The following is a 27268-nucleotide window of genomic DNA, read 5'->3' as shown; positions in this document are numbered from 1 at the left end:
GATGACAACCTTTACTTTCCAAAGCAAGGTATGAAAGAGAATCTAAGAAGAAAGAGGCACATCAATAGATGTTTTGGTTTGTGCACATTAGTTGATAAATCTCGCCAAAGTACTTATTAATAATATAGAAGATATGCTCGGGAGGCTGAGGCAAGAGAATCACGTAAGCCCAAGAGTTAGAGGTTGCTGTGAGCCATGTGACGCCACGGCACTCTACCGGAGGGCGGTACAGTGAGACTCTGTCTCTACAAAAATAAATAAATAAATAAATAATATAGAAGATATACTGAACTCTACAATGGAATATGTGTCAAAGAGCACCCTAACTGAGTGAATAAAGTTAACCTCAACTGTAACAGGACAAATAAGTATCAGGTGCTGATTCACAAACGCAAACACATCACTGCTGTGATAGTACTGGCAAGAAAAACTACATCATAATCTGATAAAAGCTAGTTTAAAAAAAAACACTTTTGGCAAAGTTCGAGTTATAGATATCTGGAATGTTTTCTAATCTCAAATCGTGTCTTTAAACATGTCTTTCTAAGCATTCTAGAAAGCATTTTTCGAATGATTCTGTTTTTCAGAACATTGAGTTACTTTAGGCAGTTAATGCCGTCTTCTGTAAAAGTGCACGTGCTTCATCTCATTCTATGTAGAACTGATGGAGCTTCCACATGGAAGCTAAACAAAACATATTCTCCTTCTCTGCTAATATCCAAGGATCCGACCTCATCCACAATGGGAACCTTGAGTATCCACATTGTTCCATTTTCAAAAGGCACAAAAGGAACATTTGCAGTATTGCAGAACACATTTTTATTTTTGCAGAACATGAATTTACACTGGGAATTTTGCAGGGCACCTGGGAAGCCTTGATGGAGAGAATGGAGAGAAGACTCTGCTGTATAGGTAGGGGAGAAGGATTTCTCAGACCTCTTGGCAACTGAAGATAGAATAACTGCTGCTGTTGCAGAATCACATACTCTTATTGCTCTTGGCAATAAGAAATAGTTAAAAGAGTATTTGAAACAAACTCATTAGGCAGGAACATCACAAGTAGAGAAGTAAAGGCTTGCAAATTCTAAGAACATGATATTGCAGGAGCAAAAGTGGGCACAGCCCTGGACCTTGGACACATTTACCTGAGAAGCAATCATTTCCTCCTCCTCCTTCCCTAGATTTCCTTCTCACATGAGATTATCTGGATACATTCCACCTGGATCTTGACAATATCTTTATCGGCTTTATCTCGGCTTTAAAGGCGAGAGAAGATAACTGAGAAGGGTGAGGTCTGGAAGAACAGATCTTCTCAAGGAGACCACAAGGATACACCTGCAGGGTCCTCTCCATGGTGACTAAGCTCTTGGGAATTTGTAAACTTAACTTCCTGGAACTTTGAAATTTCCAAATTCCGTGAAATCTTGTAGTTCTGGAGGGGCTGGAATAGCATCTCCCGCTTGATTCAAACTGGCCAATGAGAAGGGTACCTGTGGGGTGGAACTTTTTGACTGTCAATAAAAAGGGAAAGACCAAGGTAGTCGGGGAGCGCAGCCATTTGGAATTCTATGCCGTAAGCTACCGGCTGGTGAATAAAGCCCTTCCTCTTTTAAACGTGGCGTGTGGGTGCTCTTTCTCTCTGTTGGGCCTCATCTTTCTGCAACAAAGGCATCAGCGCAACCCCTTCACCTGCTACCACATCCACAGTCAGAGAGACCACTAAGTACAGAAAAAAATTCACCCTTCCTTGTTCTTTATCACAGAGAAAGTCAGGAAGAAGGAGATTCCACATAAAGACCAAAGTGTGCATTTCTTATTTCTTGGCCTCCAGTGCCCTCCCTTGCCAGTAATTTCTGCCATGCAAATGGGAATATGTGACCTGTAACCTCTTTCTGAAAAAATACATAAATAAATAAACTCAGCTGTCTTAAATAGATATGGAAACCCTCATGCTTGATACTGGCCTAACCTTAGCATCACATGGGGACACTTAATTAAAACCACACTGATGACACAACCCAGACTAATAGAATGAGTGTGCAGACAAAATGACAGAGATGCTACTTCTTCAAACTGGCCATGGAATCTTAACTGGAAGCCTGGGATGAGAAACATTTAGCTAAGCATCACCTCTCAGGCTTTAATATGCATATAAGTTTTTTCACATTATGCCCATTCTGAGTATGTGATTCTGCAACAGCAGCAGTTACTCTATCTTCAAGCAAATAATCACATTTTATTAACAATACTTGTTTAAGTCCTTGTTTAAGAATTTCAAGAAGAAGCCTGGCCCCATGGCTCACACCTGGAGTCCCCAGCTCATTCAAAGGTTGAGGCAAGAGGATGGCTTGAGCCCAGGAGCTTGAGGTTGCTATTAGCTATGATGCTATGGCAACCTACGGAGGATGACAAAGTCAGATTCTGTCTCCAAAACAGAATTTAAAAACAAGAATTTCAGGAATGATTTTGAGCCATTAACTATAGAACCAAGATTTCAGAACTCCTCATCAAGAAAAATAGTGAGCAGTTAACCCACATTTCTGTTTTGATCTATATCATGTCAGCCAGACTGCCAGATGGCTAGAAACCTTTTGAATGAGACATGGAGATCCACACATAGAAAGCTCCGGGTGGCACCTGTGGCTCAGTGGAGTAGGGTGCTGGCCCCAAATGCCAGAGTTGGTGGGTTCAAACCCGGCCCCAGCCAAAAACTGATAAAAAAAAAAAAAAAGAGGGAGACTGTCTCATAAAAAACAAAAAGAAAGAAAGAAAAGAAAAGAAAGCTCCTACACGTAGTTTCCCACACTCCTTTCCCCTTTCACCACCTTCTGGTCAGCTGAGGAACATCAGGCGGTCTTTCCAACATAAGTCAGCCATCTCCTTATGTTGCTCTTGAAAAAACTGCTTTCTCATCCACCAACTCTTGCATTGTGACTCTACCTTTTCACAAATGAACAGTCAACCTTGGGTTTGTTTAACATTTTGCAGGTTTGGGGGCGGGAGCTGTGGCTCAGTGAGTAGGGTGCCGGCCCCATATGCTGAGGGTGGTGGGTTCAAACCCGGCCCCAGCCAAACTGCAACAAAAAATATCCCAGCATTCTGGCGGGCACCTGTAGTTCCAGCTACTTGGGAGGCTGAAGCAAGAGAATCGCCTAAGCCCAAGAGCCGGAGGTTGCTGTGAGCTGTGATGGCACAGCACTGTACTGAGGCCAACAGAATGAGACTCTGTATCTAAAAAAAAAAAAAAAAGGCAGCGCCTGTGGCTCAGTGGGTAGGGCGCTGGCCCCATTTACCAAGGCTTGTGCATTCAAACCCGGCCCCAGGCAAACTGCAACAAAAAATAGCCTGGCATTGTTCGGTGCCTGTGGTCCCAGCTACTTGGGAGGCTGAGGCAAGAGAATGGCCTAAGCCCAGAAGTTGGAGGTTGCTTGAGCTGTGTGATGCCACGGCACTCTACCGAGGATGATAAAGTGAGACTCTGGCTCTACCAAAAAAAAAAAAAAAAAAAAAAAAATACAGGTTTTCAGTGAGTCTATGAAGTAGCTTCTTTAATAATCCCCCTATTGCTGCTGTTACTACTTCTAGACTATAGCAGCACTCACCTAGAGAAAGCAAACACAGCACAGAGACACTTCTGCTCAACACTTTTTTTTGAGAGTCTCACTTTGTCACACTCAGTGCAGTAACGTAGTGTCACAGCTCACATCAGCCCCAAACTCTTGGGTTTAAGCAAATCTCTTGCCTCAGTCTTCCAAGTAGCTGGGATCACAGGAGCCTACCACAATGCCCGGCTCTTTTTTTGTTTGTAGTTGTCATTGTTCTTTGGCAGTCCTGGGCTGAGTTTGAACCTGCCAGATCCGGTGTGGCTGGTGCCCTAGCCATTGAGTTACAGGTACAGAGCCTCGACACTTTTTAAAAACCAACATATCTTTGGTTCAAGGAAGATCACCAATCACAATTTTGAAGCACGGCATAGTTTTCTAGCACTTTAAAGGTTCCAGAGGTCAGAGAAGGCAGCAGTGTCTCTTGCACACGTGGGGATGCAGGTAGTCCCATGTGTACATTCATGAGAATTACAGAAACAGAAAAGTGGGAATGCGGGCATTCTCAGGTGTACTCAATGCTTATCTGTGATCCAGGTTGATTTCCGGGCCTCATAGTCTCTGATCAATTTTAGGTGTAAAGATATCAGGATAATTGAAAGACAGAGAGAGAATGGCTGGCACTCGCAGGGGTCCTCACACTGCAGCCCATGGGACACATGAGGCGGTGTGATTGTATTTGTTCCTGTTTTGTTTTTTTACTGCAAAATAAGATATGTGCACTGTGCATAGAGATTTGTTCATATACATATATATTTAACTATAGTCCAGCCCTCCAACGGTCTGAGGGACAGTGAATTGGCCCCCTGTTTAAAAAGTTTAAGGACGCCTGAAATAGAGGTAGTTTGTAAAAATCTACAGGTTGTCTCCAAAGTCACCATACATAGGAAAAACTGAAAATCATAGCTAGCTATACCTTTACAAAATACTCATTACCAAATTTTGTAAAGAGGTGGCAAACATAGAAAATAGTTTGTAAATGTATTATAAAATTTTGCTGTAAATAAAAGTACATAGTGCTACAATTTCCATTTTTTTCTCTGTATGGTGACTGTAGGAGCAACTTTTGTGACACCGTGTACTATAACTGCTCAAGAAGCTACATTGTAACTTCATCATTTGGGACAACATGCACTTTGCTGTACAATTATGTGTTGTGACTGGAAGGTTGAGATGCAAAGCTCCCTCTGGAGTTACACTCAGTGGGCATCATCTATGTTCATGTCATATGTGGTAATTCTGGATGGTGTGTAAAAATAATTTATAATTAAAAACAGAGTCATTTCCAACTCCAGAATAACCCATCACAATGGTAGACAGAGAAAGAACTGTCATATTATACAATTAAACCAGAATGTGATGTGCATCTCAGACAATTTAAGAGATTGCAAAGATGAATTAAGTCACTGTAATTAGTCCTCAAGAAGAAGACATGACAGCTGACTCTGCTTGGGCGGTGCCTGTGGCTCAAAGGAGTAGGGCGCTGGTCCCATATGCTGGAGTTGGTGGGTTCAAACCCAGCCCTGGCCAAAACTGCAAAAAAAAAACAAACCCTGACAGCACCATTGGTTATACAGGGTGTCCATAAAGTTTGTGTGCAACTTAAAATAGTAAAAACCAGGGTGAGACTCTGTCTTAAAAAGAAAAAAATAAATAGGTGGCACTTGTGGCTCAAAGGAGTAGGGTGCCAGTCCTATATGCTGGAGGTGGTGGGTTCAAGCCCAGCCCTGGCCAAAAACTGCAAGAAAAAGAAAAAAAAATTATAATCAAAGAAAAAGGCAGAAAGAAGACATGTATAGGACAAAGGATAGTGGTGGGAGATGTTGGGGAGCATAGCTCATCCTGGGAAGTAGCTCTGATTAAAAAAATTCCTCATGCTCTGTGTTCTCAAGAGAAGCTCACTGCAAAAAACAACTCTTCCCATGATGACTTAGGTGATATTACCTATTTTACCTATGATGAGGCAAGGCACAGGCTCTGCAAATTCCCATTCATTGCTCATAAACAATTAGCCGAACAGTTGTTTCTTCAGCAGTCAACACAAAATATTTCTTCATCAAATTTTGCTGAAGTTACTCTTTTCCCCCCAGCCCCTGACCTTTGGCCAATTCTACGTCTGACTTAGAATTAACATCTAGCCCCTCTTTATGCCCCTCCTAAGAACTGTCTGACTGCAGGATGAAACATGTCCTGACCTGGCAGATTATTTCTCCACCCTCCATTCTGCCCCCATCTCCCACCTTGTTTCTACACGTTTACGCCTCTTTATGAAAGAAAGCCCTTGTGTGTGATGCTTGCAGATTTTATACTTCATGCTTTCCCCAAGCAATACTTCCTTCAGTAATGAAGAATTCATTTTATTGGACAATAAGATGGAATTTAAAATTTATTCTGTTGGACAATGTCTAGAAACAGCCCCAGAACAAGACCCATTACACCTCAGGAAGGGCATCTCATCACCTTCCACTTCCATCAACCACATCTGCCTGTGAGTCCCCAGCTTTCCAGAGCTCTGCGCCTTTGTCCATATAAAGGGTTCTTCCCATAGGTGGTATGAACAGGCTGAAAACCTGTAGAGACGGATCCTGGGCCCTCGATGACCATCTTTTGGAGCACCAAGGTTGATCTTGTCTTAGTCACTTGACTCAAAGAGAACAGCAAGTGTTTGAGAAATCCAGAAAAATTCTGCAAACTCAGTGTTGAGGCTTATATAATAGCAGGAAATTGTAAAATACTTACAATTGTACTTGGTGCTTTTCCCCAAGCAATGCTTCCTTACAATAAAGAAAAAAATCATCTTATTGGACAATAAGATGTAATTTCAAAATTGTTCTATTGAACAGTGTCTAAAAACACCACCCACCACAACAATGCCAATTACACCTTCAAGAAGGGCATCTCATCACCCTTACCTTCCATCAACCACACCTGCCTGTGGGTTCCCAGTTGTGTTTGAGAAATCCAACAGAATTTTTGGATAAGAAATCTTATGTTAACATGAAAAGCAAAATTAAATGAAAAAAAATTTAAATTATTAAATGAAAACAAATCATTTAGTAAATAGTCATTTGAGACCATCTCTGGAAGTTTGCAGGTCAACTTCCATAGGATATAGCATTAAACTCCACCTTCAAAGAACAAAATTTGGCTCAGGGCCTGTGGCTCAAGCAGCTAAGGCACCAGCCACATACACCTGAGTTGGCGGGTTCGAATCCAGCCTGCGCCCGCCAAACAACTATAACAGTTGCAACCAAAAAATAGCCGGGCATTGTGGCAGGCACCTATGGTCCCAGCTACCTGGGAAGCTGAGGCAGGAGAATCACTTGAGCCCAGGAGTTGGAGGTTGCTGTGAGCTGTGATGTCAAAGCCCTCTACTCAAGACAGCTTGAAGTTCTGTCTCCAAAAAAAAAAAAAAAACAATATATATATATATACAAATTTAAAAATAATAATAAAGAACAAAGTTACCTACTGTCACAGATCTCCACTCTGTGTAAAAGAGGAACTGATGTCTTGTCAATATTTGCAATTCACCAAATGATCTACCACACTTTCATATGGAAATGTATTCATTTTTATGCATCATAAAGCAATCAAAACTGTGTCTCTTTCTTCTTCGAGTATCATTGCAAAGCTAAACTGAGTTTCCATCTGTAATCACCCTCAGACAATAACATATCTCAAAACCTTACAACACTCACTCAAAGAAAAAAAGGTAAAAGCAGGGGTGGGCGTGGTGGCTCAGGCCTGTAATCCTAGCACTCTGGGAAGCCCAGGTAGGTGGATCAATTGGATTGAGCTCAGGAGTTCAAGACCAGACTAAGCAAGAGCGAGACCTGTCTCAAAAAGTAGCGGGGTGTTGTGGCAGCGCCTGAGGCAAGAGGACAGCTTAAGGCCAAGAGCTTGAGGCTGCTGTAAGCTATGATGCCACGGCACTGTACTCAGGGTGACAACTTGAGACTCTGTCTCTTAAAACAAAAAAAAGAGGTAAAACCAACTTTTTTACTGAAATATAACTACATATTTAATTTCCTTTTCTCAACTCCAGTTCTGTCTTGCATTTTCAGGAACATTTTCTTTTCTTTCAGTTCTATTGATGTATTACACTTAATTGCACTTAATGAAAAATTTAAGCTGAAATAAAGAAACAAAGCTTTTCAAGGTTTGAAATTCAGGGAGTGTCACTGTTGACTGAAATACAGACATGTCTCACTCAAGTGTCAAGTAAGATCACTCTATCCCTTGAGACATCCTTCCACCTTCAGCCTGCTCACAGAATTACTCAATGGCCACCCTCCCAGGAGAAACTGCAACCTAGCTTTCAATGCACAAGTGTGAATTGTGTTGCAAGTTTTGAAAACACCTTAAGGGGGATGGGTCATTCTTTTCCTTTGGGATAATTTTCCTCCCTTGAAATATCTGGAAATCTAGAGAGCAGAAATAATTTGTGCACATTTTCCCCAAATACCAGCATCTGATGGGCTAAACAGTAATGTGTCTCCTGGAAGTAAAAACTGAGGCTGGTATAAAAAAAAATGTAAAGTCCTGACTTAGCATCTCTAGCTCAAGGACTAGGGCGCCAGCCACATACACCAGAGCTGGAGGGTTTGAACCCAGCCCTGGCCTGCCAAACAATGACAACTACAAACAAAAAACAGCCAGGCATTGTGGCAGGCACCTATAGTCCCAGCTACTTGGGAGGCTGAGGCAAGAGAACCACTTAAGCCCAAGAGCTTGAGGTTGCTGTGAGCTGTGAGGCCACTTGGGAGCTTGGGCTCTTGCCTCAGCCTCCCATGTAGCTAGGACTACAGGCGCCCACCACAACTCCCATCTATTTTTTTGTTGTAGTTGTCAGTGTTCGGCAGGCCCGGCAATTCAAACCCTCCAGCCCAGGTATACATGGCTAACACCCTACCCGCTGAGCTACCAGTGCAGAGCCTTAATAGTTATTCTTAACATATAAATTATAGGCTTCTTCCTCTTCTTCTTTTTTTTTTTTTTTTGAGGCATAGTCTCACTATGTCACCCTGGGTAGAGTACCATGGCATCACGGCTCACAGCAACCTCAAAATCTTGGGCTTAGGCAATTCTCTTCCCTCTCTCCTCAGCCTCCCAAGAAGCTGGGACTATGGGTGCCCACCACAATGCCTGGCTATTTTTTGTTGCAGTTGTCATTGTTGTTTAGCAGGCCCAGGCGGGACTCGAACCCGCCAGCTTCAGTGTATGTGGGTGGCACCCTACTCACCGAGCAACAGGCGCCAAGCCAAGTTATAGACTTCTTAATAAGTTATAAAATGCAATGTACACCATTAATAAATACCTACTGTTTCACAAATTTCTAAAAACAAAATTAAACAGCATAGCCCACATGTCAATATAACTAATCATAACAATTATTTCCATTTGAAATCGATTTTATAGATATGAAAATTAAATAAAATAAAGTAGACAATGTGGTAGACACAGACACCCCCCACAACCATTCTCAGCTATTTGTGAATTGAGAATACTCTTTAAAACATAGGAACAGTAAGTCAAACAGGCCAAACCAGAAATAGGGAACAAAGAAAATAATCTTGAAAAAAGGCACAGGAAATGATGAGGCACTACAGAACAACTTACTAGCATGTTTAATGATTCCTTTTTGTGATAATTTTCTTTGATTCTTTTTTTTTTTTGCAGTTTTTGGCCAGGGCCAGGTTTGAATCCACCAGCTCCGGTATATGGGGCCAGTGCCCTACTCCTTTGAGCCACAGGCACCACCCTGATTCATTTTTTAATTGCGACATGTACTTTACTACATGTAGTTAGTCACATAAGCACATTTTTAGTATAAATCCCCTATATAAATTATTAAAATTTGTTACACAGACAAAATGTTGCAGGAAGACGAGGCCCAACGGAGAGAAAAGGAACCCAAACACCACGTTTATAAGAGGAAGGGCTTTACTCACCAGTAGGGAACTTAACAGCAAAGAAGAATTCCAACTGGCCTCGCCCCCTACTGGCTTGGTCTTTCCCTTTTCATTGACAGTCAAAAAGTTCTACCCCACAGGTGCCTTTCTCATTGGCCAGTTTGAATCAAGCGGGAGATGCTATTCCAGCCCCTACAGAACTACAGGACTTCACTGAACTTGGCAATTTCCAAGTTGCAAGAAGTTAAGTCTACAAATTCCCAAAAGCTGAGTCACCATGGGGAGGACCCTACAGGTGTTTCCTTGTGGTCTTCTTGAGAAGACCTGTTCTCCTAGACCTTCTCGGGTATCCTCTCTCTAAAACAACACTTAAAAATGTAATCTCAGGCTGTGCTGGTAGTTATGGGGCCGGCCCATACACAGGGGCTGGTGCCTTCGAACCCAGCCCCTGCCTGCTAAACAACAATGACAGTTGCAAGGACAAAACATAGCCAGGCATTGTGGTGGGCGCCTGTAGTCCCAGCTACGTGGGAGGCTGAGGCAAGAGAATTGCTTAAGCCCAAGAATTGACGCTACAGCACTCTACTGAGGGTGATATAGTGAGACTCTGTCTCAAAAAAAAAAAAAAATGTACTCTCACTGTTCTCCAGAATTACAAGCTCTTCCAACTGTCGGAAGCCATAGAAGGCACAGCTCAGCCTTACTTCCTTTTTAAGTAAAAAAGTTTCACCTTTACCCTTTACCCGGCAACCAGCCAACCAATCACCTTATGCCCCATCTAGCTTATTTTAGCCAATCCCCAGTTGACAACTCCTCTGAACCTCCCAACAAGACACACCCTCCTTCCCCATAATGCTTATAAGGCACAAGTTTTTCAATAAAGTTTGAGACTTGATCAGAAAACTGTTTTGTCTGCCTTTCTCACGCCCCTTGTTTGTTTTTCTCCCTTAGGTGGTTCCTGCGTCCCCCGTTGACGTCCCGTGGGTCGGGACATCCAACAATCTTTTTTACGAATCAATTCCCTGTCTCTGCGTTTAACAACAACGATAGGCAACCCAGAGACTTTGAGTTCCCCAACAGAGGAAGCCACCGCACCCGGCCCTAAGTTTACGTTTAACAAGAGAATGGAGAAACTGGGGGCCCCACAGACTACAGCCCCTCCCATGAACAAGCCCCACACACCCAGCTGGGATTCTCCCTCAGGACCTTTCCATTGTCACCACGTGGGAGGGACAACGGCTCAAAGAAAGCCCGGGGCCATGGTCCAAGTAACAGCTCCAGGAAGGGCCCGGAGGTACAGTCCCCGCTGCCTGCCCCACTCCACCTTTTGCCCACAGGGTCCTGAGGGCCAAGGGTGCCAGTGGCAAAGTTCAATCTGAAGACTGTAAAACTGAAGTGAAATTGCCAGGTCAGCCACAGTCACTTCCGGCTCCAACCACGCCCCTCCCCCTCCCCCTCCCAGGACACCCAGTCTTCTCTACTCACCATTTCCCAGCTTCCGGATGTCCCGGCGTCCTCCCTACCGATCTTCCAGTACCTGCAGGTCACAGGCTGACAGAGCTGCTGCAGAGACACCTAGATACTCCCGGAGTAGCAACAGCTGAAAAGCGGACACCAGCTCAGTGCCCAGCAGAAGAGACAAAAACTGCTCCGATCGCTGGAGCCGCCTCCTTCTTTATGGCTGTGCGTCTCATTGGTCAGTTCACTTTGGAGCATCCCGGACGGATAGCCTCAAGCCCCACCTCTCTGACCTTGAGTGACAGGAATGCTCTGGGACAAGACCACAACAGTTTTTTTTTTTTTTTTTTTTATATTAACACCAGGGACTGCTACACGATAAGTGGCATCCCAGCCAGCTCCTGGTGCTGGGGGGTGCGGACCTGCTACCTCCGCCTTGGCGATGTTGGTGCTGTGGCAGCAAGCAGCAGAACCAGCGGGCTGGAAAGTGGGCAGGGGGGCCCATTTCCCAGGCCTGGGAAAGAAAAGGATTGTAGCCATTCATTTAAGACCCAGACACATTGTCCCAGACATGCTAAATGTAACTACAGAGGGCCCCATACTGCTATATGTGCCCCTAGACAAAAAGCCCAGAGACAGACAGACAGAGAGCTTTTCTCTCCCGACTTGGGTTTTTTCTCTCTGCCAGGAGCTCTGGCGCTTCTGTATTCTTTTCTGTAAAGAAATCCTGTCTTACCACTGATCTGTTCTTCCAATCACCAAGACCAAGAACCTAATGAAGAGCGAAATTTGGTGTCAGGACCATGACTTTATTCACCTCTATGTTCCAGGGCCACTGTGCTCGCCATAGAGTAGGTGTTTAACAAATTTCAACTAAAAGAATGAAAATCTGTTTACTGAGTGTTTATTCTGTGCTGGACTTGGGAACCTATTATTTAAATAGGAGTTAGACTCTGCTTTGAAGGCATTTTCTTTCTTTCTTTATTATTATTTTTCAGTTTTTGGCCAGGACTGGGTTTGAACACACCACCTTTGGTATATGGGGCTGGCACCCTACTCCTTTGAGCCACAGGAGCTGCATTTTTTTGTTGTTGTTGTTGAGACAGAGCCTCAAGCTGGTCACCCTGGGTAGAGTGGGTGGCATCACAGGTTACAGGAAGCTCCAACGCCTGGGCTCAAGCAATTCTGCCTCCTCCTCCCAAGTAGCTGGGACTACAGGCGCCTGCCACTACGCCCGGCTACTTTTTTTTTTTTGGTTGCAGCCGTCATTGTTTGGCGGGCCCAGATTGGATTCGAACCCTCCAGCTCAGGTGTATGTGGCTGGCACCTTAGCCGCTTGAACCACAGGTGCCGAAACTTTTTTGTTTTTTTGAGACAGAGTCTCATTATGTCGCCCTGGGTAGAGTGCCGTGGCTAAACAGTTCACAGGAACCTGTAACTCTTGGGCTTAAGCGATTCTCTTGCTTCAGCCTCCCAAGTAGTTGGGACTACTGGCGCCTGAAAGAACTCCTGGCCATTTTTTGGTTATGGTTGTCGTTGTTGTTTAGCAGGCCCAGGCTGGATTCCACCCCGCCAGCCCCAGTATATGTGGCTGGTGCCCTAGCCGCTGAGCTACAGGTGCAGAGCCTGAAGGCGTTTTCAACATAGGTAATGATGTCTAAGTAAAAACATGCACATAGCTGGGCACGGTAGCCAGGCACTTAGAGAGGCCAAGATTGCCTGAATTTACAGGTTTGAGACCAGGCTGAGCCAGAGAGAACCCCCACCCCTCTCTAAAAAGTAGCCGGCGTTGAGGCAAGTGCCTGTATTCCCAACTACTTGAAAGGCTGAGACAAGAGGATTATTGAACCCACGAGTTCGAGGTTGCTGTGAACTAAAATGCCATGGCACCAAGGGTGACCAAGTGAGACTGTGTCTCCAAACAAAAACATGCACATAAATAACTTAATAACTTGACAGATGAACAACATTGAGAGTTACAAGCAAAGGCTATGACAGTTCAGAAAAGAGTGAAATTACCTCTAGTCTCCAGCTAGGGGGTTGGCATTGCAGGAGGTAGTATTTAAGCTCCCAACTAACAGGCACAATGTAGGAGTACACGGTGCACCTCCTGGGTGAAGAGCTCAGCTACCAAATGGACTTCACCTAACAAACCCCATAGCTCTCTTTACACAAGGCTTTGTGCCTTCTCCGGGATGCAGCTCTGCCTGACGGATATTTGTATTTAACCCTGAATATAAAACATATCAATTTATTGATTTTAATTATATATAAATATGTATGTGTTTATATATACGCACACAGTAAATACATGTTTTCCACTCATGGAAACAAGGTATTAACAATTATAGGGCGTTGCCTGTGGCTCAGTGAGTAGGGTACCAGCCCGAATACGGAGGGTGGCAGGTTCAAACCCAGCCCCAGCCAAACTGCAACAAAAATAGCCGGGTGCTCTGGTGAGCACCTGTGGTCCTAGCTACTTGGGATGCTGAGGCAAGAGAATTGCCTAAGCCCAAGAGCTGAAAGTTGCTGTGATCTGTGATGCCACGGCACTCTACCAAGGGCTACAAAGTGAGACTCTGCCTCTACAAAAAAAAAAAAAAAAATTATATAGGTCCTGGTCAAGTGGCTCACTTCATGTAATCCTAGCACTTGGAAGGCTAAGGTGGATAGATTGCCTGAGCTCAAGGGTTCAAGACCACCCTGAGCCAGAGTCAGACCTTGTGTCTTAAAAAAAATAGCCAGGGGTGGCACCTGTGGCTCAGTGAGCAGGGCGCTGGCCCCATATACTGAGGGTGGTGGATTCGAACCAAGCCCCAGCCAAACTGCAACCACAACAACAATAAAAATAACTGGGCATTTTAGTGGGCGCCTGTAGTCCAAGCTACTTGGGAGGCTTAAAAAAAAAAAAAATAGGGGGCAGCACCTGTGGTTCAAAGGAGTAGGGCGCCGGCCCCAAATGCTGGAGGTTGTGGGTTCAAACCCAACCCTGGCCCCAGCCAAAAAAAAAAAAAAAATAGCTGGGCGTTGTGGTGGGCTCCTGTAGTCCTGGCTACTTGGGAGGCTGAGACAAAAGAATCACGTGAACCCAAGAGTTTAAGGTTGCTGTGAGCTGTGATGCAACGGCACTCTACCCAGGGTGACATAGTGATGCTCTGTCTAAAAAAAAAAAAGAAAGGGGCGGTGCCTGTGGCTCAAAGAAGTAGGGCGCCGGCACGTATGCCAGAGGTGGCGGGTCAAACCTAGCCCCGGCCAAAAACTGCAAAAAAATTTAAAAAATGAATAAATAATTTTTCAAAAAGAAAGAAAGAAAAGAGAAAAGGAAAAGAAAAATCCAAAGCCTGTTGCAAAATGCAATGCGGGAGACCTGGCCTCCTAGGCAGACGTCCTCAAACTTTTTAACAGGGGGCCAATTCACTATCCCTCAGATTGTTGGAGGGCAAAACTGTAGTTAAAAAACAAACAAAAAGGGCGGCGCCTGTGGCTCAAGGAGTAGGGCGCCGGTCCCACATGCCAGAGGTGGCGGGTTCAAACCCAGCCCTGGCCAGAAAAAAAAAAAAAAACAAAAAAGCTATGAACAAATTCCTATGCACACTGCACATATCTTAGTTTGAAGTTAAAAAACAAAACGGGGGGCGGCGCCTGTGGTTCAGTCCGTAGGGCGCCGGGCCCATATACCGAGGGTGGCGGGTTCAATCCCGGCCCCGGCCAAACTGCAACCAAAAAATAGCCGGGCGTTGCAGATGCCTGTAGTCCCAGCTACTCGGGAGGCTGAGGCAAGAGAATCGCTTAAGCCCAGGAGTTGGAGGTTGCTGTGAGCTGTGTGAGGCCATAGCACTCTACCAAGGGCCATAAGGTGAGACTCTGTCTCTACAGAAAAGAAAAAAAAAACGGGAACAAATACAATCACACTGCCTCATGTGGCCCGCGGGCTGCAGTTTGAGGACGCCTGCCTTAGAGGCTGTTTTGCTGAAACCTCACCCCTTCACCCACACAACTCCACTGGGAGGTCAGTGAGCAGGCCAGGCTGGCCCCAGGTGGAGCTGGCCTCTGAGAGAGAGTGAGTGAGTGGGGGGAGTTAGGGAATGCAGAATATTTAACCCTTCTTAAAGAGAGCAAGAGTCACTTTGGACTCGATAAGGAGATAAAAAAGATAGAGAAGATAAAAAATATAAAGAGGGGATATACAGAGGAGATAAAAAAGATAAAGAAGATAAAAAATATCTTCTTTCTTTTGTCAGGACCTTGGTATGGTCAGAAGGGTCAGTCTGTGTGAGCTCAAGGCTACTTGAGTGTTAATTGCTACTCCTGTGATTGGTGCCTGTGGCCTAATTGAGGTCTGCTTTGACATCCGGCACCTGGACTGTGTTCCCTGTCCCATGTTCTGTTGTCCTAAGATCATAAATAACTTAGAGCAACAATAGTAAAATTTAAATCAGTCTAATTAATGTAGTTAATTAAAGAAATAGTTTGGGTTGGGGCCTGTGGCTCAGTAAGTAGGGCGCTGGCCCCATATACTGAGGGTGGCGGGTTCAAACCCGACCCCACCGAACTGCAACAAAAAAATAGCCGGCCATTGTGGCAGGTGCCTGTTGTCCCAGTTACTTGGGAGGCTGAGGGAAGAGGATAGCCTAAGCTCAGGTGTTGGAGGTTGCTGTGAGCTGTGTGACGCCACCGAACTCTACAGAGGGCAATAAAGTGAGACTCTGTCTCTACAAAATAAAAGAAGGAGAAGAAAAGAAATAGTTTGGTTAGACAGTGCAAGCATAGCAAGAACCATGACGTAAGTGGTAGCCTTCCTTCACTAGACTGACGTTTAAAACAATGCTGTGTGCAATAAAAACGGAGCTAGCCTGGAGCAAGAGTCTGTCCAGGGTGCTCACAGTGGAAGGTAGACAGACTCCTGACCTAGTTTTAAAAACTTGTGTCTTGGCTCGGCGCCTGTGGCTCAATTGGCTAAGGTGCCAGCCACGTACACCTGAGCTGACGGGTTTGTATCCAGCCTAGGCCTGCTAAACAATGGCTACAACCAAAAAATAGCCGGGTGTTATGGCAGGCGCCTGTAATCCCAGCTTCTTGGGAGGCGGAGGCAGGAGAGTCACTTGAGCCCAGGAGTTGGAGGTTGCTGTGAGCTGTGATGATACAGCACTCTACCCAAGGCAACAGCTTGAGCCTCTGTCTCAAAAAAAACCTTGTGTCTTAACTGCAATTGTCACACCCACATCCGGTGACAAATCTCAAAATTTACTATTACAATATACAGGATAAAATTTTTTATTAGAAAAGGTATGATGAGTAGTACATTACACATTTTTATTAAAACACTTTTTTTCAGGCGGTGCCTGTGGCTCAGTGAGTAGGCCGCTGGTTCCATTCAGAGGGTGGTGGGTTCGAACCCAGCCCCGGCCAAACTGCAACAAAAAAATAGCCGGGCGTTGTGGTGGGCACCTGTATTCCCAGTTACTTGGGAGGCTGAGGCAAGAGAATCGCCTAAGCCCAGGAGTTGGAGGTTGCTGTGAGCTGTGTGATGCCACGGCACTCTACCCAGGGCAACGAAGTGAGACTCTGTCTCTAAAAAAAGAAAAAAAAACAAAAAACACTTTTTTCTTTATTTATGATATAATAGACATGCACACAGAAATATTAATATAATAAAAACCATCACAAGTACTACCAAACAAGATGCTTTCAAAATTTTTATCATCTTGCCTTTATTTGGTATGTAAATATAATAGATCCCATTATTTAGTTTGTAGGTATTTCACTAACTGTATTTAATAATTTCAAAAATTATTTTGGAAAACACTGTTGTCATACCTAACAAAAATAAATAATTTTCTTTTTTTCTTTCCTTTTTTTTTAGAGACAGAGTTTCACTTTGTTGCCCTTGGTAGAGTGCCATGGTGTCACAGCTCACAGCAACCTCCAGCTCTTGGGCTTAGGCAATTCTCTTGCCTCATCCAGAACACCAGCTATATTTTTGTGGCAGTTTGGCGGGGGCTGGGTTTGAACCCGCCACCCTCAGTATATGGGGATGCCCTACTCACTGAGCCATAGGCGCTGCCCTTCTTTTTTTTCATTTTGAGAATTACTCTGTCACCATTGGTATAGTGCTGTGGTGTCACAGCTCACAACAACTTCAAACTCTTGGCCTCAAGGTATCCTCCTACCTCAGCCTCCCTAGTAGCTGTGACTATAAATGTGCAACATTCTGCATGGCAAATGTTTTTATTTTCAGTAGAGACAGAGTCTCACTCTTGCTTAGGCTGGCCTTAAACTTCTAAACTCATGCCATCCACCAACTTCAGCCTCCCAGGGTGCTAAGATTATAGGCATTAGTCACAGTGTCCAGTCTAAATAATTTCTTTATGTAATTTAAAGTAATGTCTTCATTAATTTTTGTGATTGAAATCCTACAGTTCTATAACCATAGAAGTCACACGATCCACATAATGCATTACATTAAATCAATATTTACCCTAAAAATTTAAAGTGACAAAATTTATCTTTAGAAATAAACATTTATAAACCAAGAGTATTTATAAAAATATGATAGGAACACACAGATACTCCAAAGAACTTTCTTCTGACAACTACAAGATAGAAAAAAATACATAGAATTGAAAATAATACATAAAACAGGAGAATGATAATTTTGCTCAGTTTTCAGACAAGGGGAAGAGAATGCAATATCTAACATTTTAGCTCTACTGAATAGACAGTTAATTTTTTTTTTTGTGGTTTTTGGCCGGGGCTCGGTTTGAACCTGCCACCTTCGGCATATGGGACCGGCGCCCTACTCACTAAGCCACAAGCGCCGCCCAAGTAGACGATTAGTTAAAAACTATAAAAAGGAGGCTTGGTGCCCATAGCTCAGTGAGTAGGGCACCAGCCACATACACCCAAGCTGGCAGGTTCGAGCCTGGCCTGGGCCTGCTAAACAACAATGACAATTGCAACCAAAAAATAGCCAGGCACTGTGGTGGACTCTTGTAGTTCCAGCTTACTTGAGAGGCTGAGGCTGAAGCCCAACAGTTTGAGATTGCTATGATCTGTGAAGCCACAGAACTCTACCGAGGACAACATAGTGAGACTCTGTCTCAAAAAAGAAATATATGGGGTGGTACGTGTGGCTCAGTGAGTAGGGCGCCAGCCCCATATACCGAGGGTCGCCAGTTCAAACATGGCCCTGGCCAAACTGCAACAAAAAAATAGCTGGGCGTTGTGGCGGGCACCTGTAGTCCCAGCTACTCAGGAGGCTGAGGCAAGAGAATCACCTAAGCCCAAGACCTGGAGGTTGCTGTGAGCTGTGATGCCACTGCACTCTACTGAGAGTGACAAAGTGAGACTCTGTCTCTAAAGAAAAGAAATGTATGTATCCCTTCAGAAAAAAGAGCATCAAAATTTAAAATGTTAGTAAGAAGCAGAGCATGATATTTTATGAAATGATGGCCAGTGTCCTCTGACTGTATAACAAAGAACACTTAGGTTGAGAAAAAGAAGACAGCACCTAATGGAAAACATAAGAAAAACAAAGCATTTGAAAAAAAAGTGTCTTTTCATTTGCATCAAAACTCATAAAAGAATGTGCAAATAATATTTCTCTCTTTCTTTCTTTCGTTTTTTTGTTTGAGACAGAGTCTCACTATGCCTCCCTCAGTAGATAGTGACAAGGCATCACAGCTCATAGCAACCTCAAACTCTTGGGCTTAAGCTATTCTCTTGCCTCAGCCTCCCAAGTAGTTGGGACTACAGGCATCAGACACGCCATCTATTCTTTTTTTTTTGTAGTTGTAATTGTTGTTTGGCAGGCCTGGGCCACATTCGAACCCTCCAGCCCGATGTATGTGTCCAGTGCCCTAGCCACTGAGTTACAGGTGCTGAGTCTTTTTTTTTTTTTTTTTTGAGATTAAAGTCTCATGCTGTTTTATTGGGGTTGAGCACCAGGCATCATCATAGCTGACATCAACCTCAAACTCTTGGGCTCAAATGATCCTCATGCCTCAACTTTTCCAGTACCTGGGAACTCAGGTGTCCACAATGCCTGGATGAATTTTTCATTTTTAGTCGAGATGATGTCTCCTTTTTTCTCAGGATGGTCTCAAACTCCTGAGCTCAAACAATACACCCATCTTCACCTCCCAGAGTACTAGGATTACAAGTGTGAGTCACCACACCCAGTTGAACAAGTTCTTCAACCTTGGTGTAACAGCATTAATAAGTAGGAAGTAAAGTAAATTTAGAAAGAGAAACCAGAAGGGGCCCTGCCCTGCAGGCATCACAGTAAGAAATACAGTGGATCAGACCAGGGCAAACAAAGTGGTAGCAGTTAGAAGTGGTCACATGTTTTGTATATTCTGACATACTTGTTGTTTAGTTTATCTGGCTTTAACTAAAATTGTTATAATACTCAAGTGTCTTTGTTCTCTCATATTTCAAAGTTTTCAGTGTTCACATTATGACTGAAGCACTCAGCTAAGTGGCCTTGACATGACCAGACTGAAACAGTGAGTGTTATCTCGGCCCCAAGAGCCCAGCAACGGCAGCCTTAGAGAAAGGAGAGGAGAGAGAGAGCTCTCAGGACAAACTGCTGAGCAGAACTTTGTAACTTTCTGTCCACGATGCAATTCTAGTGAGTTTTTTTCCCAGAAACATCAGAACCTCCTTGCAGCCCTGAGATCACTGCAGAGCTTTACACTACTCGATCGTCCAGAGAAAGACAAGACGATTGACACACCAGCACAGATTGTGCTCAAGAGCCTCTGAGCCTGTGCACAGGGTAAAAGAATGACCACTATGAAGCCTAGCTCATTATAGCACTAAAATTCCCACTCTGGGGAGGGATGTGACCACCATTTTTTGTTCATGGAATGTATGTACTAGCATGATTCCTCACTGTGCTTGTGTGCCCGGCACTCCACCCCAAACATTATGAGGTTCACTACCCTTATGCGTTATTCATTTTCACCTCCATAAAACCCCCTTGACCCTGCTAATCTGACAGGGGGATTTGAGGTGTCTCTGCCTCCCCGTCCCACTTGATGCGCCTTCTGAAATAAAGCATTTTTGCATTGACAAACTTCCTACTCCCAGTAACTGGCTATATGTGGAGAGAGCAACATTGAACCCCCCTTGTGGGTTTTTTATTATTAGGTTGGTTGTATAATTCAAATAAAGATAATAGTCCAAGATTAAACAAGATATTTGCTAGTAAACGTGAACTTGTTACTGAAAGGTTCCGGACCCAAAGATAAAATCATTCCAAGACGCGAGATGAAAGGAAAATGAAGATCCAATTCATGCAGTTTAAGTGGCCTTTATTCCACCTAGAGTACAGGTGGGGTGAGATTCCTGACCAGGTAGAAATCAACACGTGGGCTATGGCGGACAGGGATTTAAAGGGTTAGGGCAGTCAGGATTGGTGGCATTTCTATTTCCTGGGAAGGACAGGAGTCTGACTCTCTCTGGGCGGGCTATGAACTTGACCCTGTCTGGGCAGGTACACCTGATCTATCATACCAGCCTTTTTAGTTTATTATAAGGAGGTAGGGTGATGGGCATGGCTTCTCTTCAAGGGCTTCTTGCAGCGGGGAGGGACTGAGTGGGCTGCCTGTAAAAAGAATGGGAGGGGGAGAGGAATGGTGTTTACAGGAATTCTTTATTTTTTCTTCAGTTTGAGGTGCTTGGTATTTAGGTGGTATCATAGGGCAATGATATGAGCAGTTTTCAGGTGATTGTTCAATAAGTCAAGAGATGAAGCAAGGAATTGCAGAACGAGAAGGATTATAATTAGTGACTTTATCATTAATTGAGATTGATGGGTAGGGGAGAAAGGCCAAAATTGATAGGAGGGGCAGCCAGAAGGAAAAAAAGAAGAAAGAAAATTGGATTTCTTCAGGGAGAAAGTCTTGGAAGGTGCCTTATAGCCACAGATTTTTAGAGGCTTTAAGGAGGTCGTTCCCACTTTGAACATGTGAGAGTCGCCAGGCATCCTGAGAAAAGTTATAGAGAAAAGGAAAAAATCAGGGAGAAGTGTTTTGCATTTATTAGGAAGTGGATTCTTCAAGGATCCTGGTGAGTTTAAGGTGATGTACTTGTGACTTCCAATGATAGCTTTTCAGCTTTGGAAGTTTTCCTGTAGTGTAGCAGGAAACCAGGGCAGGCAGAAGACTCCAGGCATCAGTTGGAAGAGGAAGCGGCTTTGTTCTCTGGCTGGGAGACTCAGCAGTCTAGTGTCCCAAAAACTGAGCCCCCTGACTCAATCTCTTGCATTCCTTTTATACATTTTTTAGGGATTGGATACATGTGAAAGTTGTGAAGGATGTGAGAGATGTGAAAGACGTGAAAGTCTTGGGAATCAAGAAAAGGTCAGGTTGGCCCGTGCCCTTCGGTACTGGGTGGGCTACCTGTCCTCAAAGGGGAAGGAAGGTTAAGGAAGTTACAAGGTTAATACCTACGCCCAGCACATACCAAGGGAAGGGCGTATAGATAACAGAGACATCTGCTGCAGTAGAGGAAGGAAGGTTAAGGAAGTTACAAGCTTACTACCTAGGAAAGGAAGGTTACTACATACCAAAGGAAGGGCATATAGATAACAGAGACATCTGCTGCAGTAGAGGCAGGAGCATTACAGACTGTGTGGCAAATGCCTGTACAGAGTGACTAGGACAGATTTTAGCTCTGCTTTTATTCTCTTGCCTCAGTAGGACACAGTTTTATTCCAGATCAGTGAATCCAATGTGGGGAGTCCACAAGATGAATAGCTGTGGGGATGCTGTACCGAATTGTGGTAGGGCCTGTCCAATGAGGAGATAAAATCTTTCAGGGCAAGGGAGATTTGAGGGGAATTTGTTGCCCTGCCAATTGGTCTGTGACTCTCTCTGCTGAGGGTTGGGGTAAAAGCTGATTGATTGTTATTTTAAGTTCGTGTCTAGTTTCCTGGAGGATGCAAAAATAGTTTCCTATGATAGAGTCTGGGAGAGGGCCAGGGTCTAGAATAATAGTTCTGCCATACATTATTTTAAAAGTACAAAAGGGGTTTGTCAGGGGTGGAGTGAATACAGAGTAAGGCCATATGGGAAGAAGCTTAATAGTGAGGGCTAAGAGTTGTTGCGACAAGTGCCCGGGGGCAAAGTAATAGAGGTAATAATGTAGGAAAAAGACACTGTCTTAGCAATGGAGTGAGCAGTGGGCTGAAAACAACTGTTATCAATAAACTAGGTATCTTCAGGATTAGGTAAGGGAAAAAGAAATATTTGGAAAAGTGTGTAGTGTTACAATAGGATTTACAGGGAGGTCAGAATGAGAGACTGGAGGGATTGTTGGGGAGTCGTTGGACAGGAGCAGGATGGGTAGTAAGAGTGGGGACCAGCAGGAATTGTCAAAGTTGCTTGCAATTTTGGCAGAATATCTCTACCTAGTAGGGAAAATTACTTGTGGGGATAATAAGGAATGAATTCAAGAAAGAGTGTTCGGGGCAGCGCCTGTGACTCAAGGAGTAGGGTGCTGACCCCATATACTAGGGGTGGCAGGTTCAAACCCAGCCCCAGCCAAAACTGCCAAAAAAAAAGAGAAAAAAAGTGTTCAGAAAGTGTGCACCATAAAGGTGGAGTAGCATGGGGGTGGATTACATTACCATCAATATCCATCATAGAGATCTCTGTTCTCAAGGACCTTTATAAGATGGCAACGTGGAAGAGATTGCTCCCATGTCCATTAAAAAAGAAACTGGCAGGCGGCATCTGTGGCTCAGTGAGTAGGCACCAGCCCCATATAGCAAGGGTGGTGGATTCGAACCCAGTCCCTGCCAAACTGCAACAACAACAACAAAAATAGCTGGGCATTGTGGTGAGTGCCTCTACTCCCAGCTACTCAAGAGGCTGAGGCAAGAGAATTGCCTAAGCTCAAGAGCTGGAGGTTGCTGTGAGGTGTGATTGCTACAGCACTCTACTGCGGGCAACAAGTTGAGACTCTGTCTCAAAAAAAAAAATACAGCAATGTCTTAGGATATAAAATCGATGTCCACAAATCACTAGCCTTTGTATATGCCAATAACAACCAAGATGCGAAGCTATCAAAAGACACAATTCCCTTCACGGTAGCTTTAAAAAAATGAAATACCTAGAAATATCCATGACAAAAGAGGTGAAGGACATTCTACAAACAGAATTATGAAACCAAACCCTAAGAAAAGAAATAGCAGAAAATATTAACAAATGGAAGAACATACCAGGCTCATGGCTGGGAAGAATCAACATTGTGAAAATGTTGGGCAGCACCTGTGGCTCAAGCAGTAAGGCGCTGGCCCCATATACTAGAGGTGACAGGTTCAAACCAGGCTCTAGACAAAAAAAAAAAAAAATAGTGAAAATGTCTATTCTATGGAAAGCAATCTACAGATTGAAGGCAATCCCTAATAAAATACCATCATCATACTTTCAAAAACTGTAAAAAATAATTCTTCATTTTGTATGGAACCAGAAGAAATCCTATATATCCAAGGCAACCTTCAGTAATACAAACAAAGCCAGAGGTATCACCCTACCAGAATTTCGGCTATTTCTGCAAGCCATAGTGATCAAAATAGCATGGTATTGGAACAAAAACAGAGAGATTGAATTTGGAACTGAATAGAAAACCATGAGATGAAACAAACATTACAGCCACCTGATCTTCAATAAACCAAATAACATATACTGGGGAAAAGAATCCCTATTCAATAAATGGTGCTGGGAGAACTGGATAACCACATATAAAAGACTGAAACTGGATCTGCAACTATCACCACTTACAAAAATTGATTCAAGATGAATAAGATTTAAATTTAAGGCATGAAACAATAAAAATCCTCAAAGAAGGTAAGGGGAAAATACTAGAAGTTATCAGCCTGTGGAAAGACTTAATGAAGAGGATTTCCATGGCAATTGCAACAACAACAGAAACAAACAAATGAGACTTAAGTAAGCTGAAAAGCTTCTGTACTGCTAAGCAAACAACAACCAAAGCAAAGAGACAACCTTCAGAATGGGGAAATACATTTGCATATCATGAATCGGACAAAATCTTGATAACTAGGATCTATAGAGAATTCAAATTAATCAACAAAAAAAGAGCCAATAATCCCTTTTATAAATGGGCAAGAGACATGAAAAGAACCTTCCCCGAAGAAGACAGATAAATGGCTAATAAACATGAATAATTCTCGATGTCCTTAATCATCAGAGATATGCAAATCAAAACTACCCTGAGATATTACCTAACCCCAGTGAGAATGGCCCACATCACAAAGTCTCAAAGCTGCAGATGCTGGCATGGATGTGGAGACAAGGGAACACTTTAACACTACTGGTGAACTGCAAAGTAAGACAACCTTTTTGTAAAGAAGTATGGAGAATCCTCAAAGAACTCAAATTAGACAACCCATTTGATCCTGCAATCCCATTACTAAGAGGGACTGTACCGAAAAGAAAAAAAAAAAATCCTTCTATTATAAAAACACTTGCACTAGACTGTTTATCGGAGCTCTATTTACAATCGCCAAAATGTGGCAACAGCCTAAATGCCCACCAACCCAGGAATGGATTAACAAGCTGTGGTATATGTATACCATGGAATACTATTCAGCCACTAGAAAAGATGGACACTGTACATCTTTTGTATTAACCTGGATGGAGGTGGAACACATTCCTCTTAGTAAAGCATCACAAGAATAAAGGAGGAAAAATCCAATGTACTCTATTCTAATATGAAGGCAGTAGATGAAGTAAAACAAGGCGGTTAGGGGAATCAGCAAGTGGGGAGAAGGGAGGAAGGTGGGGAATGCAGTGTCACGGTGTATGGTACACCTCTTGGGGGTGGCACACAATTATAATGAGGGACTCTATCGAACAAATGCAATCGGTGTAACCTAATTCTCTGTACCCTCAATGAATCTCAAACAATTAAAAAAATAAAATAAATAAAATTAAGAGTGGCTGAATATTCTATCTGCAGCAGATAAGGAGATAACAGGAAAACAATATAAGGCAACTGTTTTTATTTGGGGAAGAAGCTTTGTTTGTTACATAAAGACCTGTTAGATTCCATTCCCTATTCTTGTGATGAGAGGAGAAAGACTACGTTATAACGGCCTTGATATTCAGGCTTATTTCCAAAAAGCTTCCCACTTTCAAAAGCACTCAGCCTGTCTAAGCTACAATTTTTTTAAGAATTATTTTCTGTTTCTTTATTTTTTTGTTGTTGTTGTTGCTGTTGAAACAGGGTCCCACTCTATGCCCCTGAGCAGAGTGCAGTGGGCGTGGTAGCTCACCGCAACCTCAGACTCCGGCTGCGGGCACCCCACTGCCTCAGCCTCCGGAAGCCGCTGGGAATACAGGCGCTTGCCACGGCGACTGTATTTTGTGAAAAAATAAATAAATAAATAAAAAAGGACGGGGCGGCGCCTGTGGCTCAGTGAGTAGGGCGCCAGCCCCATACGCCGAGGGTGGCGGGTTCAAACCCGGCCCCGGCCAAACTGCAACAAAAAAATAGCCGGGCGTTGTGGCGGGCGCCTGTAGTCCCAGCTGCTCGAGAGGCTGAGGCAGGAGAATCGCGGAAGCCCAAGAGTTAGAGGTTGCTGTGAGCCGTGTGACGCCACGGCACTCTACCCGAGGGCGGTACAGTGAGACTCTGTCTCTACAAAAAAAAAAAAATAAATAAGAAAAATAGATAAATAAAAAAGGACGGCACCGAGGCTCAAAGGAGTAGGGTGCCAGCCCCATATGCCAGAAGTGGTAGGTTCAAACCCAGCCCCGGACAAAAACTGGAAAAAAAAAAAAATTAAGAATTATTTTCTGGGCTCAGTGCCTGTGGCTCAATGAGTAGGGTGCTGGCCACATACACTGAGGCTGGCGGGTTTGAGCCCAGCCTGGGCCACCTAAACAATGACAACTGCAACCAAAAAATACCCAGGTATTCTGGCGGGTGCCTGTAGCCCCAGCTACTCAGGATTCTGAAGCAAGAGAATCACTTAAGCCCAAGAATTTGAGGTTGCTATGAGCTGTGATGCAACGGCACTCTACTTAAGGTGACAAAGACTCTCTCTCAAAAAAAAAAAGAATTATTTTCTGCACCCCAACATTAACTTAGCAGGAACTAAGTTAGGCTTAACCAATTGTAAACTGCATGCTCTTCTGATTAGGAAACCAGAAACGTTTCACCTGGATAGTCCAAAGAAGGTCAATGCATAGCAATACCCAATCAGTTCTTGAATTTGGTTTCCTTTTTTTTTTTTGAGTCAGAGTTTCACTTTGTCACCCTGGGTACAGTGCCCTGGCAGCATAGTTCACAGAAACCTCAAACTCCTGGGCTCAAGCAATCCTCTTGCCTCAGCCTCCCAAGTAGCTGGGACTACAGATATGTCAAGACCCAGCAAGAAAAGTAAATGAACTAGAGTAGGATCAGTGGGAAATAATGAAATAAAATAGATGAAATAAAACCAGAAAGACAAAGATGTGAAAGACAGAGGTGGAATTGAGTGTCAAAGACAGAATTGGAGGACTGGGCTCTTTTTCTCTATCACCAGCACCCAAGTGCCCGAACAGCTTTATTTTTAAGGAGGCATTACAAAGTTGTTTTTCAAGGAAGTAAGACACATGTTCAACTTAATTATGAGAAGAGAAACAGGCACAAATTCCCAGGTAAACATAATCTATTATGACTGTGTGACCTCTGAAATATGGGCAATACTACACATCTAAAGATTAGCTGGAAAATGTACATGACTGCTTTGAAGTGCAGCTGTGAAGTTAAAAAAAAAAAAAGCTAAAGTTTTAAGGAAAATATGTTTTTCTTCTGCTGGGTAAAAAGTTGAAACTTGGAGAAAATATGTTATCTGTTGAGGAGGACTGATAGAGGGAGGTTTGTCCCCTGGATGTTCTCCCAAGCTGCAGGAGGCCTGCCCCTCACAGCTGGCTCTCTACAGATACCCAACCACAATGCCCCGCTATTTTTTAGAGTCAGGGACTCACCGTTGCTCAGGCTGGTCTTGAACTCCCAAGTTCAAGCAATCTACCCCCCTAGACTTTGCAGAGTGCTAGAATTATAGGCATTTTGGTAGAGATAAACACTCCCACAATCTTCTTTAGCTATTTGTGAACTTAGAATGCACTTTAAGGCTGGGTGTGGTGGTTCATGCCTGTAATCCTAGCACTCTGGGAGGCTCAGGTGGATGAATTGCCTGAGCTCAAGACCAACCTGAGCCAGAGAGACACTGTCTCTAAACATAGCCAGGCATTGTGGTGGGCACCTACAGTT

At 43.7% G+C, this 27268-nt stretch overlaps 1 protein-coding gene across 5 annotated transcripts in view; it reads right to left on the bottom strand.

Annotated features, from left to right (window-relative positions):
• LOC128572953 (zinc finger protein 208-like) overlaps nucleotides 1-27268 on the bottom strand; it is a 48586-nt gene that overhangs the window by 13264 nt on the left and 8054 nt on the right. For 2 of the 5 annotated variants that reach the window (XM_053573114.1, XM_053573109.1), the window contains exon 1: nucleotides 1146-9548. The exons of 1 other annotated variant lie outside the window; for it this stretch is intronic. In XM_053573114.1, coding sequence (XP_053429089.1) covers nucleotides 1146-1160 — 15 coding nt within the window. In that variant the 5' untranslated portion in view covers nucleotides 1161-9548. 2 more of the 5 variants (XM_053573110.1, XM_053573113.1) reach the window with 2 other exon arrangements.

Source organism: Nycticebus coucang, chromosome 20 (assembly GCF_027406575.1).
Source record: "Nycticebus coucang isolate mNycCou1 chromosome 20, mNycCou1.pri, whole genome shotgun sequence".
NCBI lineage: Eukaryota > Metazoa > Chordata > Mammalia > Primates > Lorisidae > Nycticebus > Nycticebus coucang.
Note: the sequence above shows the minus strand (reverse complement) of the source record. Positions and strands in the feature narration are given on the sequence as shown.